Source organism: Anabrus simplex, chromosome 8 (assembly GCF_040414725.1).
Source record: "Anabrus simplex isolate iqAnaSimp1 chromosome 8, ASM4041472v1, whole genome shotgun sequence".
Classification (NCBI taxonomy): Eukaryota; Metazoa; Arthropoda; class Insecta; order Orthoptera; family Tettigoniidae; genus Anabrus; species Anabrus simplex.
In genome coordinates, this window is record NC_090272.1 from 154,294,988 (window position 1) to 154,315,756 (window position 20,769).

General features: G+C 38.9%; 1 protein-coding gene across 2 annotated transcripts in view; it reads right to left on the minus strand.

Moving 5' to 3' along the window:
• Sf3b6 (splicing factor 3b subunit 6) overlaps positions 1-20,769 on the minus strand; it is a 75,989-nt gene that overhangs the window by 15,680 nt on the left and 39,540 nt on the right. For both annotated transcript variants that reach the window (XM_067153027.2, XM_067153026.2), the window contains one exon: positions 17,696-17,825. In XM_067153027.2, coding sequence (XP_067009128.1) covers positions 17,696-17,825 — 130 coding nt within the window. Of the gene's footprint in view, positions 1-17,695; positions 17,826-20,769 lie in introns of those variants that run through there.

A 20,769-nucleotide genomic window follows, 5' to 3' on the forward strand; every position in this document is an offset into this window, starting at 1 on the left:
AGCAAAGATAAGGAGGATAGGAAGCCACTACAATACTGTTAATTACAGTTTATCAGAGTTCGAGGGAACCCGCATTGTGTTGTAACGTGCTAACCCGGTTTAGCACAGACCATGTGAAGCAAGGTGCACTTAAGTCTACCTGCAGCCTGCAGAACAAAAAGCTATCGGGCACAGCCATCATACACATTTATGCGTAAATTGTGTACATTATGAGTAGAGGGAGGATTTTGGCATATTGCACATTTTGTTTGTCTCAAGTTATAATATACCCATAAGAAATAACAGTGATTCACAACATCTGAAATGGAATGTTGAAGTATAGATGCTCATTATAAATATCAGTATACTCAAATCAGTACAACACTGCAAAGAAATGAATATGTTAAAATTTAATTTACTGCCAGAAACCTTTGCAATGCATTGTTGTTGACAATTTGACAATATTAACAAGAGCTTTACTATGTATAAGTCATAGGTGGGCAATGAGAGAGGTCCCGCTCCTTGAGCTAACGCAATGAGCGTGAGAAGAACTGAGAGCAGCTGACTTCTAATAGTTTGTGCTGTAAAGACTAGATGGTGATATGTAGGATCAAGGTGCAAGCAAAGCCACAGTAATGTACCTGGGTGAGTATATTATGTTTACAGATTACAATCGTACAGTTTGTTAGTCATTCATTGTTTATGCTGTATTCCTAAACAAGTACAGGTAGTAGTCAAAGGAATATTTACTTATCACACATCAAAATAATTAATTTTACTCCCTATGCATAACCGAATGAAATTAATATAATTAAGCATTCTTAGCACATGGCGTTTGTATATAAAGTAACTTGTTTCGTTTCCTCACCATGATCTAATGCACCAAATAGAACTAGACATTAAGCACAAAAAAACTTAAAATCTGCTTAGATACACGCCCCTTCGCTAGTTGTAACAGCAAGCCATGTAAGCAGGTACTAAGCTGTACCCTACCTCTCTGGGATGTACCTCTTCCATTGAGTGGAATTGTGCCCGCCTTTGGTGTAAGTTTATTTCAGTGACGTTTTGGTATCTGGTTCGGATGAGGGAATCTTACAAAAATAATGTTTGACCACAATAGGTGCTGTTTATTCCTACATTATAACCCCCCCCCACACCCACACCCACACACACACATTAAAGTCAGTATGAAGCATCAATCTGTTGTTCAAAACTTTTCGTAGATGTTTCCGATAAAGCAATTTACTCATTAGCACAGCATTTAATTCCGATAGTCTGTAAACACTAATGTTCACTTTCGTTCTTAAAAAATGTAATAGCATCACTCCAGAGACTTCTGTGGCAAACATTTCCATTTTTTTTAAAAACTTCAAACAGTCACCAAACCTAGGTTATTATGAGAACATATTTTAAGCACCCCATAGAGTAATGATAACCTTTCCACTATAAATATACATGGGAACATCCTTTCCCAAAATTAACCAGATGCGAGAATATATAAAGTAACCTTTCAAATCAATGATGCATACTACTGTGGGAGGGGAGTATTCATTCTGGTGAAAAAAGAATTTGTAAGCTATGAAAAAGTTAAAGATGAGACACATGAAATTCTAGGTGTAAGGCTCATTTCTAAAGATAATAGGCAACTTGATATATTTGGAGTGTACAGACCGGGAAAGGGTAGCACTGACACGGATTCAGAATTATTTGATAATCAGCTATGTAGGAAACAAGGCAAGAAATGTGATTGTAGCGGGAGATCTGAATTTACCAGGTGTCAATTGGGAAGGAAATGCGAACGACAGAAAGCATGACCAACAAATGGCAAATAAGTTAATATGGGAAGGACAGCTGATTCAGAAAGTGATGGAACCAACCAGAGGGAAAAATATCCTGGATGTCGTGCTGATAAAACCAGATGAGCTTTATAGGAAAACTGAAGTAATAGATGGTATTAGTGATCATGAAGCTGGTTTTGTCGTAGTTAAAAATAAATGTGATAGAAAGGAAGGTCTTAATAGTAGGACTATTAGGCAGTACCATATGGCTGAAAAAGTAGGCATGAGGCAGTTTCTGAAAAGTAACTATGATCGGTGGAAAACGGTAAATAAAAATGTAAACAGACTCTGGGATGGGTTTAAAGAAATTGTTGAGGAATGTGAAAACAGGTTTGTACCTTTAAGGGAGGTGAGGAATGGTAAAGACCCACCTTATTATAATAGAGAAATAAAGAGACTAAGAAGGAGGTGCAGACTGGAAAGAAATAGAGTTAGAAATGGCTGTGGAAGTAAGGAGAAATTGAAGGAACTTACTAGAAAATTGAATCAAGCAAAGAAGGCAGCTAAGGATAACACGATGGCAAGAATAATTGGCAGTCATACAAATTTTAGTGAAAAATGGAAGGGTATGTATAGGTATTTTAAAGCAGAAACAGGTTCCAAGAAGGACATTCCAGGAATAATTAATGAACAAGGGGAGTGTGTATGTGAGGATCTTCAAAAGGCAGAAGTATTCAGTCAGCAGTATGTAAAGATTGTTGGTTACAAGGATAATGTCCAGATAGAAGAGGTGACTAATACTAAAGAAGTATTAAAATTTACCTATGCCAGCAATGATATTTACAGTAAGATACAAAAGTTGAAAACTAGAAAAGCAGCTGGAACCGATAAGGTTTCGGGGGATATACTAAAGACAATGGGTTGGGATATAGTACCATAACTGAAGTACTTGTTTGATTATTGTTTGCATGAAGAAACTTTACCAAATGAATGGAGAGTTGCTATAGTAGCCCCTGTGTATAAAGGAAAGGGTGACAGACATAAAGCTGACAATTACAGGCCAGTAAGTTTGACATGCATTGTATGTACGCTTTGAAAAGGCATTCTTTCTGATTATATTAGACATGTTTGTGAAATTAATAACTGGTTCGATAGGAGGCAGTTTGGTTTTAGGAAAGGTTATTTCACTGAAGCTCAACTTGTAGGATTCCAGCAAGATATAGCAGATATCTTGGATTCAGGAGGTCAAATGGACTGTATCGCGATTGACCTGTCTAAAGCATTTGATAGGGTGGATCATGGGAGACTACTGGCAAAAATGAGTGCAACTGGACTAGACAAAAGAGTGACTGAATGGGTTGCTATATTTCTAGAAAACAGATCTCAGAGAATTAGAGTAGGTGAAGCTTTATCTGACCCTGTAATAATTGAGAGTGGAATTCCTCAAGGCAGTATTATCGGACCTTTATGTTTACTTACATATATAAATGATATGAGTAAAGGAGTTGAATCAGAGGTAAGGCTTTTTGCGTATGATGTTATTCTCTATAGAGTAATAAATAAGTTACAAGATTGTGAGCAACTGCAACGTGACCTCGAAAATGTTGTGAGATGGACAGCACGCAATGGTATGTTGATAAACGGGGTTAAAAGTCAGGTTGTGAGTTTCACAAATAGGAAAAGGCCTCTCAGTTTTAATTACTGCATTGATGGGGTGAAAGTTCCTTTTGGGGATCATTGTAAGTATCTAGGTATTAATATAAGGAAAGATCTTCATTGGCGAAATCACATAAATGGAATTGTAAACAAAGGGTACAGATCTCTGTACATGGTTATGAGGGTGTTTAGGGGTTGAAGTAAGGATGTAAAGAAGAGGGCATATAAGTCTCTGGTAAAAAATGAAATGGCGTATGGCTTTTAGTGCCGGGAGTGCCCGAGGACATGTCCGGCTCGCCAGGTGCAGGTCTTTTGATTTGACTCCCGTAGGCGACCTGCGCGTCATGATGAAGATGAAATGATGATGAAGACGACACATACACCCAGCCCCCGTGCCAGAGAAATTAACCAATTATGGTTAAAATTCCCGACCCTGCCGGGAATCGAACCCGGGACCCCTGTGACCAAAGGCCAGCACGCTAACCACTTAGCCATGGAGCCGGACATAAGTCTCTGGTAAGACCCCAACTAGAGTATGGTTCCCTCACCAGGATTACCTGATTCAAGAACTGGAAAAAATCCAAAGAAAGCAGCTCGATTTGTTCTGAGTGATTTCGACAAAAGAGTAGCGTTACAAAAATGTTGCAAAGTTTGGGCTGGGTAGAATTGAGAGAAAGAAAGGGAGCTGATCGACTAAGTGGTATGTAGGATGCTAAAAGGTTTGTTTTGTCACCTATTCAATACACATAAAATTTTACAATTAGGAATTTATTATTGATTCCACTTGAGACATGTTTCGCCCTTCATTGAGGGCATCATTAGTCAAATTATCTCCTCAAGGCAAAAATCAGGTACCTGGTTAATAGTTGACATGCACAAATTAATACACATTATTAATACACATTACAAAATTAAGTATGAGAAACAGTTGTGCAATAGTGATGGTTGAACATATAAGTTTATAGAATAAGTCGGCACCAAGCGTAAAATTAAAATAGTAGAGTTCGGCAGTGGTGCTCTGGAGAATAATTGACGCACTCATAGGAAAATATAAAGTTTTAAAAATATTTACATTATAACAATCAGGGGAGAAAGGGTGTAGTGCTCGGCGTCAATGTTTGTAACCAAAAATTAATGTCAATGGTTGGTAACTATACAGTATTTACATTGTCCAATTGAACAGTTGAGAATTTTACAATATATATACATATTTACACAGGAGCAGCTTGGTGAGCAAGGATATAAAAAAAGTCTAGTACCAAGTGCGTCCTGTTGTTTTAAAGGTTGGAAGAAGAATGTAGCATTGACATTTCAGAAATGCAGAGTGGTTTATCTTAGTTTAAAATCACCGGGGGCAGGGAAATATTCCTTAGCCAAATGAGGTAATGTGGTAATGAGGTAATGTGTATTAATAATGTGTATTAATTTGTGCATGTCAACTACTAACCAGGTACCTGATTTTTGCCTTGAGGAGATAATTTGACTGATGATACCCTCAATGAAGGGCGAAACATGTCTCAAGTGGAATCAATAATAAATTCCTAATTGTAAAATTTTATATGTATTGAAGAGGTGACAAAACAAACCTTTTAGCATCCTACATTCAGTATCTTCAATACGGATAACAATGATTTTTATCACTTGTAAGTGGTATGTTCCGAGCTGTCAGCGGAGAGATGGCGTGGAGTGACATTGGTGGACGAATAAGTTTGAGTGGCGTTTATAAAAGTAGGAAAGATCACAATATGAAGATAAAGTTGGAATTCAAGAGGACAAACTGGGGGAAATATTCATTTATAGGAAGGGGAGTTAGGGATTGGAATAACTTACCAAGGGAAATGTTCAATAAATTTCCAATTTCTTTGAAATCATTTAGGAAAAGGCTAGGAAAACAACAGATAGGGAATCTGCCACCTGGGCGACTGCCCTAAATGCAGATCAGTATTGACTGATTGATTGATTGCATCTTCAGTAACTACTATTAAAATGCTCTACCCTGGACAGATTTTGTAACCAATAATGAAGTGTTACGGAGAGCTAGAGCTGAGCATGAGCTGCCAAAACATAATCAAAGCCAGGAAAACAGCTTATTTAGGCCATGTTCTACAAGGTAGAAAGTACAGACAGGCTTTTACACCTGATATGACAGGGCAAGATAGAAGGCAAGCGAGGAGCTGGTAGACCATCGATTTATTTCTTAATGAAATTCATTGCTTAGACCATCAATGTCATGGCTCCAAAACATCAAAGAGTGGACTTGATCAACAAAACCAACAACTCCTCAAGTCAGCTAAAGAAAGGGGTGCTTTCTCCAGCGTGATCAGCAATGTCTGGAGGACTGGATTTGGCACTTTAAGAAGAAGTATTAAAATTAAGCAATATTTACTTCAACCTTTATTTCTAAGGAGTTAACAACTGCTGTCGTATTCAATATAAATGCTGGAGTTAAGAGCGAGTATCGATAATAGAAAAAATAACATGTCCAAATATGCTTGAAATAACAGATGAATCAGTGAAAGGCTTCTCCTTGTAATGGAAGGATATTGGACAGAATAGTATAGGAATTTACGAGGTGCATAAAAATATTGTCGTTACAACAAGATTCTCACAACAGCGGACTTGTACTCTACTACAATGGCCATGGTCAGATGTGTATGTGAGCCTAACATCTCACTTTAGTGCTAAGCACCCATGCCCTAAGTTCCTCTTCTGCCTTGAGTCATCCTTAGCAAGCTTATGACGTCTTTTTCGTAAGTTCTTAACATACTTTAAATAGCAAATAGAAAGAGTTTTTAAAATAATTTCCTTACACTAAATGAAGGTGCTGTTCTAATGCGAATTACGTTAACCGAATATAAAATTACATTGCTCTTATGGAATAATTTTCTGGGCTTGAAATTTCTTCTGTTAAATGTGGGTTTATGCTAAATCAAGGTCACGAAAAATCGGGGTTATACTGTATGTATGTAATTGATGAATGGTTCATCAACTGCCAGTATAAAACTCTTGTATCCCCTAACCGAGAGAGGCCTCCATCTGGTGTAACAACTTCATCTTACCTTGGTACCTTTCTGCGTAGGACCACCATGGGACCTTCGTCAGGTTGTTACATATTTACCCTTCAGCAAGTCAGTCTGCAGACTGTAGTCAGTCACATCATATGACTTATGCTACTACGTCATCTACTGACAGAACATACTTCGGTGTGGTCCAGCCTGTCTAAAAATCTACTACCGTCTTCTTAGTGCTTCCAAACGTTCATTATACATAGATATCTTGGAAGTGACAAACCAGCCCACGATCAACATTGGTGCTGGTTGGAGGGTAGATTCGCCATTTGTTTTTCCCAGTCTTGTGGGTACTCTTGACTCTACAGCTTTATTCCACCTTCCTGCATTCGGTGAGTGCAAGAGAAACTCGAGTAAACAAGGACTATACTTCAAGACCAAGTCTGGTCACGTTTTCTCCCCTTGTGTCTCGTTTTTATATTAGAACCATGATGAACAGAACACCTAGTGTGATCATTCCGCTCTCTCAACACTGTCGTTGGTGGCCCCGCCGGAGTGTGGCGCTGCAGTCGCAACGCACCAGCTCCAACAACACGTGAGCCAAATTATTGACGAAGGTAATAGCGTTACGTGTAATAAATGTCATGGTTGGTTCGTATTGAAAATTGATATACTATCTTAAAACAATCAAGCAGTAGCATTCAGTCGAGCTGGCACCGCATGTGACACAAACTTGCCACACATGAGGAGATGTCCTAACATCTTTTCACTCTACTGGAGGTTATTCTTATCTCAGCAAGGTAGATTTCCGTGAGTCTCCCATTAGAACAACATCAGGACCGTGGCAAGATTACTTTCACCTTACACTTCGGGATTAGATCTCATCCAATCTACTCATCAAGATTAGTAAAAGCTTCTTATACGAAAATGGCATCATTATTATGTCCGGCTCCATGGCTAAATGATTAGCGTGCCGACCTTTGGTCACAGGGCTCCCGGTTCGATTCCCGGAAGGGTCGGAAATTTTAACCATTATTAATTTCGCTGGCACGGGGGCTGGGTGTATGTGTCGTCTTCATCATCATTTCATCCTCATCACGACGCACAGGTCTCCTACGGGAGTCAAATCAAAAAACCTGCACCTGGCGAGCCGAACATGTCCTCGGACACTCCCGGCACTAAAATCCATACGCCATTTCATTTCATCATTATTATAATATAATACTTTTAACGAGTATTATATCAGCATACCAATACATTTTACCACAAATTTAAAGCTTAATTATCATAATTCTCCAAGGCCATCCTATATTTTACGTGTAAATATGTCGACGAACAACAAGAAATCTAACATGTAGACTATTTTGACCAGATCATGAATCCATGTGAATGATTATAAATGTAACTTATATGGTTTTTCGATTATACACAGTGTTACGTGATCTTTAATTATACAAAGGACATTGACCTAGAAGATAAAATAGGGCTACGAATTAAAGAAAATTTTAGAGATTTAAAAAACAAACTTTCCTTTGAGTATTACTGAATAGGTTGTCAGACAACATGTAGCTTAACCCTTTGGATGCCGACCCATAATAGGTCATCATATGCATAGAATGCCGAGCATGTTTCAATGGATTTTGCATCACTGTATACATTTTTTAATTTACGTCCCATTTTAAAGGATATGGAGGTAAAATTTGGTATGTGAGTTTGATATACTCCAAGGAACATAAATATGTGACTTGCATTTCATATAACAAAATTTTGCGGAATAATGTGCACAAAAATATTACTATCTTTATTTAAAAAAAGGGAAAAACATAATTTAAAATTAATTAGCACATTTTACACAAAATCCAAAGTGACTAAGTGATGATATTTAATCTTAACTCTTATCTGGGATCATATATACCAATTTATATTGTTAAAGTAGGGCTACTTTCCAATTTATAAACTAATTTCCAAAAACATTGAACATGTGGAGAGAAAAACACCAACAGTGTAACCTGTTAACGATTGGATATTGTATGTATTTTGGGAGAGTAATAGTAATCATTTGAGTGAACTGTGTCTAGTAGCAGTATTTGTTACTACAGAATAGTTCAGAAGATCAGAACAACATACAAAATAAACTAATAGTGTCAGGAATGAAAGTGTAAAGAACAGATTGAAATATTCTATGGATGAAACATCAGGTTGAGGTAGGCCTGCATGTTTTGGCCCTGGGATTTGATAAAAATGGCGGGATGGACAACATTACTTTCTGGGAATAATCATTCAGCCCAAGAATCATCTAATTCACTGTCATTTTCTTTAGCACTGTCACTGTCGTTTTCATTAGCACTGTCACTATAACACTTTGACATTGCACGAAATGTTGTAAGCCCATTAGCCAATGACACGGCTCCATCATTCTCTGGTGCGCTATCTGAAGACCCCAAAAACATCATAATCATCACTTTCGCTAAAATTGGAGTCGCTTACATTTTCAAAGGAACCCAAAATTTCCTCAATTTCTTCTCCCGAATTAGGCTTATGTGACGACATGCATTGTTGTGATAAATGTATTATTTACAACTTTACTACGACCTAAATGAATTGCTAAGTAAATATAACTACAGTAGAAATAATAATAAACTTAATATATTACGATAAATAACTCTAATGCGTTAATTAGAACGTAAAATCATTGAAAACAAATCACAACCCGTGGACATAAACAAACAAGGAGGCTGCCATATTGGATCATAGACGTCAAGCGCTCACAGATTATACACTCGCAATCGAGGAGTAAACTAGCAAAAATTAAGCTACGTCATAGCTATCTAATGAAATAAGAAGGAAATACAAACATTCTACCTTCTTTCTACTTGATTTGTGGCACAATCTAGCGCCTTACTGCATAACCACACGACTTATAAGACGGTGCCGATCGAATCTGCATCCTGGCATTCTTCGTACAGAATGTAAGTGCCGATGCATTGGCATCTTGGCACTGTAAGAGTTAAACAACATCCAAATCATTTTTAACTAAATTCTGAATCTTGTGAATGTTCATAAATGTACTCATGTGATGTTTTCTTTTGTATAATGTGTAAATGTAATCTTTATTCTATAGGACAGGGCTGGCCACAACGAGGCTCGCGAGCCGCATGCGGCTCTTGAGTCAGTCTTGTGCGGCCTTTAACACCAATCTTAGAGTAAAATTAAATGATATAATTAATGGAATCTAACGACATCTCGCGGCTGGCGGCAGTCAGTAGCAGTGATGTGCGGCTTAACGTTATTAGCGCTGTAGGTCAGTGGTAAGACATGGGAGATGAAGATAGTTCCGGCGCCTTCCATTTGATAGCTTTGTGCGGGAGTGTGTGTCAGTGAGCCAGTGTCGCGAGGTGCAGCCAGTCGCGTTCACGTATAGACAGTAGCGAGTGTTGATACTTTTCTGTGTGCAGTTGTGTGCTGTTTTAGTACAGTTGTGGCTTGGTTGTCGAACAGTTGCGATGCTGTCTAAGAAGCGTAAATATGAAGAGGAGAATCGAGCTGTTAATACCGACTGGGAGGAAGAATTCGTTTTTGTAGAAAGAAACGGTAAGCCAATGTGTCTTTTGTGTCAAATAACTTTGTCACAGTTCAAGGCCAGTAATCTAAATCACCTTCGTGACACTAACCACAGCGGTTTCAACAAAGATTTTCCTGTTGGCTCTCAGTTAAGGAAAACCAAACTGAAATCACTAAAGGAAAAACTTCATAGAGTAGGGTTATATCAATTTTTACTAAGGAAGCAGATTTGACAACCAAAGCTGGCTTCATCTTGCTTTTAATATTGCAAAAGCAAAGAAACCCTACATAGAGGGGGAGTTTATTAAGAAGAACATGGCACTGCTTAGTAAGATGGCTATCAGTAAGCAATGTTCTTGACAGATTTTTTAAATTACTTGATCCAATCAATGTTTTAGAACCCGAAAATAATAACTGCAGAAACTGATCAACGAAATACCCGCTGCTAGACACACAATAGAGGGGCGAGTTTCTGTTATTAGTGCGGATATTTTAAATAATTTACAAAATATCTAAGAGAGTGCTCAGCAGTAAGTCTGGCTCCGGACGAGTCTACTGATATGAAAGGTAAACCATAACTACCTATATTTGTGAGATATGTGTCAAAGGACTTGCAGGTGGTGGAAGAACTTTTAGACCTGGTTACTTTGAAGGATACTACTCATGTTTATGACATTAAAGAAGCCCTGGATGGTGTTTTACAGAAAAACTCGGTGCCTATCGATAATATTGTCAGCATTGCTACCGATGGTGCACCATCTATGACTGGCACTAAACAAGGGCGTATTGGGCTGTTAAGTGCTGACACATCATTTCCTGATTTCCTACCTGTACATTGTATTATTCACAGAGGACATTTAGCAGCAAAATAGTTTCAGTACCCGCATATTATGCAGGTAGTTCTAAGAATTGTGAACTGTATTCGCTCATGTACCAAAACACACCGACAAGTTCAAATTTTTATAGAAGATATGAACAATGACGAGCTTCCTGATGATGTATCTTAGTACTGCTTAGTAAGATGGCTATCAGTAAGCAATGTTCTTGACAGATTTTTTAAATTACTTGATTCAATCAAACAGTTTATGGGAGGAAAATCATTCCCTGAACTTAATGACCCCCAGTGGTTGTTAGATTTGGCTTTTTTTTTTACAGATGTGGTCCAGCATTTAAAAACACTAAATATATCATTACAAGGAAGACAATGCTTTGAGCAGGAGAGTGTGTCAGTGAGCCGGTGTAGTGAGATGAAGTCAGTCGCGTTCACGTGTAGGTAGTATCGACACTCGCTACTGCCTATACGTGAACGCGACTGGCTTCACCTTACGACACTGGCTCACTGACACACACTCCCGTTCAAAGCAATATCTTCCTTGTAAAGACATGTCTTAATTGGCCCAGGCTGTATTTAGCTTTCATAGCAAGTTGAAGCGTTTTGGGAAAGACCTTCAGACTGAAATATTTTCTCACTTCAAATGTTTGAAGAAAATTACTGAACGCCTTCCTGACGTTCAGGTGGAAACTGAAGATTACACGAGTAAAATGCCTGGACTTGCTGAAGAAATCAATGGCAGATTTAATAATTTGAGATCAGTTAAACTTTAATTTTCATTCCTGGAAAATCCTTTCTCTATTGATGTTGTGGGCGATGGCAGTCTTGTTTCCATCACCAATAAGGATACAGCAGCTGTAGAGTTGGAGCTACAAGAACTGCAAGAGAATGGACTAAAATGACTCAAAGTGGCATTTCTACCATAGAATTTTGGAAGAATGTTCCAGAAGAAAAATACACACTAACAAAACAGTGTGCCAAAAGATTAATCTCAATCTTTGACTACTTATGTGTGTGAATCACTGTACTCAACGATTAAATTCATTAAATCTAAATATCGATCTGAACTAAGTGGTGAACATTTAAGTGAACTTGTGCGAACTGCGCTTATCAGCCAGACTTCAAAAAACTAACAGCAAAAATGAACACTCAAAAAAGCACTTCTCAAAAGTAAAATCTCATTCCTTGATGTGTACCTGAAAAATAATATTCGGTGTAGTGTAGAAAATAAATGTTCCTTCATTTGTTATAAAATGAAAAACGTGTCTTCATTTTATAAACCATTTCCTAAACATGCTCCCAAATTTTTGTCTCCTAACTTTGCGGCTCCCAGAAGTAAGGTTAGTGGCCACCCCTGCTATAGGACATTGACCAAGAAGACAATAGTGGTACACTATATAAGGAAATTTTAATAGGTTTCAACACAAGCTTATCCAATGAGCAATTTAAAGACTGCTTCAAGAATTTTCACATAATTTCTAAAATTTTCTGCCAGTTAGTTAAAAACTGATTAAAATGTATTTTTTAATTCATATTATTTTCACACAAGTATTAAGATAGTCTAAGAGAAAATCAGGATCCCGATGAATTTATGATTTTGGGGGCGAGGTTTAGGCTGATGATGCCCGTAACTAAGGGCGAAACATGTCCCAATTTGATTGTAATGTGCAAGTCATAAGCATTCAGACGAATGTAATGTACTGAATAGGTTGAATATTTTAATAAACTTGATTGTTTTAAGATAGAAGGTAATAGCGTGTGTGTGCAGAGTCATGGTGAAAATTTAACGCTTATCGAGGGAATTTGCTTGTTTTATGCGTTGTGTGTGCAATCAACTAGTTTTCTATAATTTCCAGAAAATGTACCGTTTAGTTCCTAACTGTAAATCGGGTTATGGAAGGAAGCTTGATGGTAGACTATTTTTTACACCACCAAAAGAAAATAAAGTTTGCGAAGTGGGCGAGACTAAGCAATTGTCAGCCAGAAGCAGAATGTGTGACCTGCATTTTTCCACAAATTATAAAGGCTATTTTGTTGTTAATGGTGAAAACGTTGAACTTTCTCGTTATTCAAGATTGTTTACATATTGAATATTGAGAAAGTGCTCTGCCGGAGTTGAGTCCCTTCACCTATCTTTCAATATAAAACCGTTTAGTTGATCATAATAATTGTATGGACTCAGCTACCGTGTGCAGACATTTCAACCTTTCAATTTGATGCAATCTGGCGGTCTGCTTGTCAATTTCAACATTCCGTTTTACTCTAGGCCCACTAGATGGCAGACTGAGTAAACTGAAACTCTCTTAGGCGTCTATGGCTGGGATGTAATAAATTTTGTCGGGTAAACACCAAATGTGTACCCAGAGATCTTTTACATGCCGACATCGTACGACATGGAGTGCTGAATGGACTTTTTACTGCCCTTCAAAAATCCGACTACCTCTGCCGGGTTTGAACCCGCTATCTTGGGATTCGGAGGCTGACACACTACCACTGATCCACAGCGGCAGCTGGGAATGTTGTTAGCCAATCCTCAAAATTTATCAAGTGTATATACTGTGACTGTCCTCTCCGTCACGCAAGTGACAGCCAGTTTTCAGTTCTTACGGAAATTAAAGATTTTGGATCCGACAGAGGCACGAGGTTTCTAACATGACCATCTAGAAGTGAGTGTGACATTCTTTCCAGACTGAAAGGAAACTTAATGAAAAACTGAGCTCGTTTAGGTCGATGTGGGGCGATATTTTTTACGAGTGTCTTGACTCGATTAAGGCGATTTCAGATGTGCTATCCGGAGCTGGCTGTTGTACTGAACACACTTTGGACATTATTCCTAAACTGGTCCAACACTGCCTCCCACTAGGCCAACCCCTCGTCCACGCCGTGGGAGGTGGGCAACGGCATGAAGTAGGGGATTGCCTGTAGGGGTGATGTACAGTGGGGACTGTGTGTGCCCCATGACCGCAATGGTAGCTGTGAAGGCCCTACAGGAACCCTGAAAAGTGACAGCTAATGGGGCTCTGGTGAAGACCTCAGCGGCAGTCACGGCGGAGAAGGAGTCCTTTGGTACAGCAAAGCTGACGGACGAGGCAGCCCTTCTTGGGGATAAACAAAGAAGAAACCACTGCCTAGGCTAAGGTAGATAACCCCTACAGAAAAATCCTGTGGTCTAGTGCAGACAGGAGGCAGCCCTTCCACTGGACATAGGGTGCTGTGGGCTAATAACTCGCACACCTGAATTAAACTCATTACAGAAACCAGACCAAATTTATGCGGGCCGGATTTTATGGAGACGACTTTTGCAATGAAATACAAGACACGAATCGGATTCTGGAATGTGAAAACTATGTATGAAACTGGCAGAATAAATAATAATTTTGTGTGGCTTTTTCTAGCCGGATACAGCCCTTGTAAGGCAGACCCTCCGATGAGGGTTGGCGGCATCTGCCATGTGTAGGTAACTGCGTGTTATTGTGGTGGAGGATAGTTTTGTGTGTGGTGTGTGAGTTGCAGGGATGTTGGGGACAGTACAGTACAAACACCTAGCCCCCGGGCCACTGTAATTAACCAATAAAGGTTAAAATCCCCGACCCAGCCAGGAATCGAACCCAGGACCCTCTGAACCTAAGGCCAGTACGCTGACTGTTCAGCTAATGAGTCGGACACTGGCAGAATGAGAAGTAATGGCAGAAATGAAAAGGTATAAACTGGAGATACTTGGGTTGAGTGAAACAAGATGGATAGACTACGGAGAGGTGAAAACAGAAGAGGGTGGCGTCTTCATTTACTCTGGAAGAGAAGAAAATGATCAGCATTCAAGTGGAGTGGATGTCTTACAAAGAAAGCAATAAATAGCATTATAGAATGGACCCCTATACGGCACAGGATAATAACTGTACGGATAAAAACCAAAGTTAAACCTGTGACCATAGTACAGTGTTATGCACCAACAGCGGTAGCAGAGACCTGTGACCATAGTACAGTGTTAGGCGCCAACAGAGGTAGCAGAAGAGGAAAAGAAGGAGTTTTATGATAGGCTGACATCAACACTGGCAGGGATAAAGAAGACACTGTGGTATTGATGGGAGATCTAAATGCAAAAATCGGTAGTGAAAATGAAGGAAGAAAAATCATCGTGGGTAGACACGGAATAGGAGAAGAAAATAATAATGGCCAGAGATTCATAGACCTATGCAGTAATTTTGAACTGGTTATAGGTGGATCATTGTTTCCACATAAGAACTGCCACAAGATCTTGTGGGTGTCACCTGATCTCCGGACAGAAAACCAAACTGATCACTTGGCAATAAGATTGAGACATTCACTCCTGGGTGTGAGGTATAAACATGGAGCAGATGTACGGAACGACCATCACCTTTTGATTGCTGATATTAGATTGAAGATGGCAGCACCAGTAAACAGGCAGCAGTACGAATGAAACGTTTCAACTCTGGGAAATTTGGGAAACTTGAGGTGCAAAATGAATTTACGATACATTTGAAGAACAGGTTTGAAGCCCTCGCCGAACAACCAGATGAAGAGGTAAATACTAAATGGAACAAACACAGTCAAGGAACTCTCATGACACATGTGAAGAGATAGTGGGCTACAAAGAACCAGGGAGGAAAGAATGAATATCGGATGACACTTGGGAATCGATCCAAAAGCAAAGAGAGGGCAAGACACTCGTCAACTCCAGTAGAACAAGAAAGCAGAAAACAGTAGCAATGGAAAAATACAGGGAGACCAACAAGGAGGTTAAGAAAGTGAGGAGAGATAAACAAGAGTTTACAGACCAACTGGCAACACAAGCAGAAGAAGCAGCAAGAGTCGGCAACAGCAAAGAAGTATATGCCATTACGAGAAAGGTTTCTAGGAGGAACTTTTCAGGGCAGAAACCAGTCAGAGATGCAAACGGAGTAGTCTTGACATACGAGACACAACTATTGGAAAGATGGAGACATCACTTCATGGAAGTACTCAATAACCTTGGTGAGGAATCAAGAACTGAAGAAGTTGAAACCATTTTGGAGGGATCCAGACATCTTAGTAGAACCAACAACACAAGAGATTGCACAAGCAGAGAAAAAAATGAAGAGTGGCAAAGCACCAGGTGTAGATAACATTATCCCAGAAGCCCTAAAGGTAGATCCAGATTTAACAGCGGAAATCATGGAGCCACTTCTAACACTAATATGGAACGAAGAACACCTTCCTGAAGAGTGGAAGAAGGGTCTCCTCATCAAGATACCGAAGAAGGGTGACCTCTGCCTGGGATTCAGATGAACCGTACACCATCAAGAAGTATTTTAACACGGCCAGTTTCTGTTGTGTTCTTGAAGAAGACAATCACGCCTGTAGACATAAACCTTGCAACAACTGATGAATGTCAACAGATAGGAGGTAAAGACAACAACGAAAGCTTTGATGCTTATATAGATTGTGATGACTGTTGTGGTCTGTCAGTCTCTGATAAGCAGATGGCAAATAAGAAACGGGAAGAAAGTGAAGAAGAGGACGAACCAGAACCCACATCAATGGGCGCTAGAAGCAATGGACACAGTGTGGCGATATGTCACAAGTTTTGTTTTGATGATGGCATGGCCTTCACTCTTTCCCGCCCTTAGTGCCCAAAAGGGCCCGGCTGCATTTTCTGCATACATCTGCAATCTATGTGATAGTTTTGTATTTGTTTCGGCAGTGAACTGTTTATAAGGCATTTATGAAAACGCAGTACAATCTACGAGGCTTAGGAAATAAAAGAAGAGCGATAATCTGTCTTGACGTTGCCTAGGCAACGGTCTTGAACTTCGGCAAGCGCGGGTCAGCTGTTTTGTTCGTAAACATGGCGGCACTGAATATTGTGGATATTGAAACTGAGCTGAATAGGCTTATAGGCGAAGACAGCGACACAGAATTGTTGAGCAGGTGTGGAGGTGAATTTTTAGTGAGTGAATAACATACCAACGAAGATAATTTTAGTGTTAAAAGTGATATGAGTGAAAAAGGACATCGAGAAATCAGACCTGATGGCGATGGCACGGCAATTCAGGTAACACAAACATTTTGCTTTGTTAACTCCGAATTGTTATATGGATGATGTTGAACTTGGCCATCATTTGGAAACAGTATTACAAGAAATAGATTATTTTTTACATATGTTAGGAGGAGACAAACTATTCAGTGACGTAGTCTATTGCATATATATGAACGGAGCATTCAAACAGGCATATTCTGGTAAAATACGATATATACGGAATGGGAAGATACTTGCTCAGAGGAAATCATCATTCCACTTCCAGAATACCGTGATTATTGATTTAGAGGGATTCAGAGAACATGAGAATATGACAAATGAAGCCTACCTCTACGTTGAGTATCATCAGTGGGGGGGGGGTTGAACCAACAACCTTATGACTCTATGAATAGAGAAATGGATGTGATGAGATGTTTTCTAATATTATGGAAAATGTGAATACATTGTGATCAATTATATTTAACTTTTTCTGAAACAATGTGTTCTGCTTCAATGTTTCCTAAATAGTAGGTTGAAACCTGGGGATAAGCAGAGTAAAAATGTGGGCACAAAAGGGTTAATGATGAAGATGGATTCAGTTCTATGTGAACTTGGACAAAAGAAAACGCAGTCCACTCTGGAAATGTTTTTCAAAATGGTGTAATGTGCAGTATTTATTTTGGAATATATTCTTTTTTCTTTTTTACACGTTGTAAATACAGTATAGAGCTTTTCGGTAGTAAGTATTCCCACATTTGACATACAAATTTTTCAGTCCCTTCAGAAATGTTTCACCCATTTCATTCATCCAAAGCCAAAATCATAATAAATTTATCTGCAATAACACAAAATAATATAAACATACCTGGTAATAGAGGACAACTAAGTAGCGATTGCAAACGTTGAAACCCGAGAGATGGTCACAAGCATTCTTTGCATCAAATATATCATCATAGACGACAAATGCTGTACCCCTCGTCTCTGGAGTATTACCCCTATAACATTAAACATTTTTATTCAATACCTTCAGATTCAGAAACACATACAAACTTTATGAACAAGAAATTCAAAATAAACAATACAAATATTAAAAAAGAGCAACAAGAATGACGAGGGTAAAGATCGTTGTAAAGAAAAGGGAGACATTCACAACATGAAATATGAGTACCTCCAAACTTCTTCAAAATTGATTTAATTCCTGTTGCTCCTCTTGGTGCATAAGGCTTCCGTGAAACACTTGAATCTGGTCATATTGTTGGCCAGCTTTTTCACTTCATTCCAAGGCTCTCCTACACAATCATCTTCTTCCAAGCCTTCTTCAGACGGCCACATTTTTTAGCACCTCGGGGATTCCAGTCAAATGCTGTCATTTCGACAGCTCCATTGAGCTTCCTTAGTGTGGCCTATCCCCAACACCCCTTTTTCTCATTTATCATAGTCCTCCTAGAAATGTTTCTGTTCCTCCAAACAGGGTACAGTTAAACAAAGGCACCATTTCCTTTCCTGATCTGGCTCTTGACGTCTTCTTCCGCTCCTCCAGTTATAGTAACAATACTCCCAAGATATAGGAAGGAGTTAACATGTTATACATATTTATCATGTACAGGCGATCTTGAAGTTGACCCTCATCTCCTTGGTAGTATTAAAATTTAATTTAAGCCCAACAGTCTCTGCTTCCTACTTCAACAGCTTAATCTTCTCTTCCATGACTGTGAACCTTTGCGCCAGCAGGTAGATATCACCTGCAAATTCAAGGTCTTCTAGCCTGTCTTATAAGCCCCAATGAATCCCCCTTTCAACCACTATTAACTCCCTCCACACTACCCAACACACGTGGGAAAAGTGTTGGAGGAAGAATACAGCCTTGTCAAACCCCAGAATAATAATGTTATTTGCTTTACGTCCCGCTAACTACTTTTACAGGTTTTGAGGACACAGATATGCTGGAATTTAGTCTCGCAGGAGTTCTTTTATGTCGGTAAATCCTCTGACACGAGGCTGATGTATTTGAGCCCCTTCAAATACCACCGGACTGAGCCAAGATCGAATTTGCCCAAGTTGTGATCAGAAGGCCAGTGCTTTAACCATATGAGCCACTCAGCCTGGTTTGAACCCCAGATGCCACATGTATAAGTTCGGTAAGCTCTCCAACATGCAGAACCTGACATTTAGAACTTTCATACATATTCTTTGTAAGGTTTAGTAGAACCTTTCGTGGTATACCATATTCCTCAAGTGTTTACTACATAACTCTTCTATTGAGCGAGTTGAAGGCCTTCTCAAAATGGGTAAGTCGGCCTGCCATTCTGCACTCTGTTCCAAAATAATTCTCACGAGTATTTATGAGGTCTACACAACTTTGATGTTAACAGAAGTCGAACCGTTCCTTCCCAAAGCGTAATTCAACAACGTCCTTCATCTATTCTAAAACGATCCTTGAAAGCACCTTGTTGGATACAGATAATAATGTATTTCCATTCTGATTATCACACTTAGAAATATTCCCTTTCTTTGGTATCTTATAGACCTTTCTTCCATTTGGCAGGTAGCTCCGCATCATTCCAGATCTTTTCCAACAGAGGTTGCAGCAATTTTGCTGATGTCTCGATATCTGATTTAAGTATTTCTAGTGTGATATTGTCCACACCTAGCGCTTTTTGAGTTCTTTTTTGCTGCAAGATTTTCTCTGTTTCTGAACAGGTTGGGGGGTTGTAAATTTATTCTTGGGTCACTATGTACAGATATCATTGTTTGTTACCAATCACTCTATATCTTTATTGAGCACCTCAATGAAAAGTTCTTTCTATATTTCGAACTGTTCTTCCTGGGTGGTCAGTGGTCACCTCTCGTAGTTTTAACAGGCTTATTCCTGATAAAAACCTCTCTTTGACGGTTTCTTTGAGGTTATACGGTTTCTTAGCATCTCCCCTCACCGATGCTTCTTCTGCCTTCTGTGTTTGCTCATCCACCCACTGTATACGATCTTTTTCACTTTTCTTCATGCTCTTATCAGCTTCTGTGCATTCCTTCTGTGCTGCTGCTTTCTGATGTCTTGTTTTACTCATATCAACCTTTGCCTTAACTTGCTTCCTGATTATTTTTCCCCAAGTACCATCAGACATCCATTCCTTCGTAAGATGATTGTGGAATTCAAGTACCTTCTCTCTATGTCCTTAACTTTCTTCCCTATTGATTCAACATCAATCTCAAGTTCCAATTCAAATTCAACAGGAAGAGCTTCAAAACAAATTCTTAATTCTATCCAGAATTCTTTCCTTCTGTCTTCATCTTGCAATTTCCTTAGATCAAATGTCTTCTTTTGCCTTTCAAATTTCTTTCCACCTCCTGCAATTTTCATTTTAAACTCGGTAACTACCAAATGGTGATCACTTCCAATATCTGCCCCTCTTTTGTTCTTTACGTAAGTCAGCGATCTTCTATCCCTATATCTTGGTGAATCCACAAACAATTTTATTTGAACCATTTTAATTAGAACATAATTTTAATGGAGGAAGTTTTAGTCTCTGACAAGATGGTTTTAGTATGATCATTGACAGTGTTCCATTAACATGTTTTTATTAATGTATCAACATTCACATTATATGTACCAAATTTTAGTAACTAACTAATCTTTTAGCTTCTATTGTAATATTATATGCACTTATCAAGCTTATTTTAGGCTGAAGATGCCCTAAATTAAGGGCGAAACATGTCCCAAATAAGTGTTATTGTGTTCATGTAACCATTATAATGGGAAATAAAGTACTGAATAGGTGGATTACTTGAAAACCTTTATTATTTTTCAACTGGGAGGAACTATCCGATATCGCCTAGAAATCGCCTTCTGATAGCACTGCGGTCCTATGCAACTGGAACATTTCAAGGACTGATCAGTGACGTCTATGATGTTGACAGAGCAACATGCCGCATAATACATAA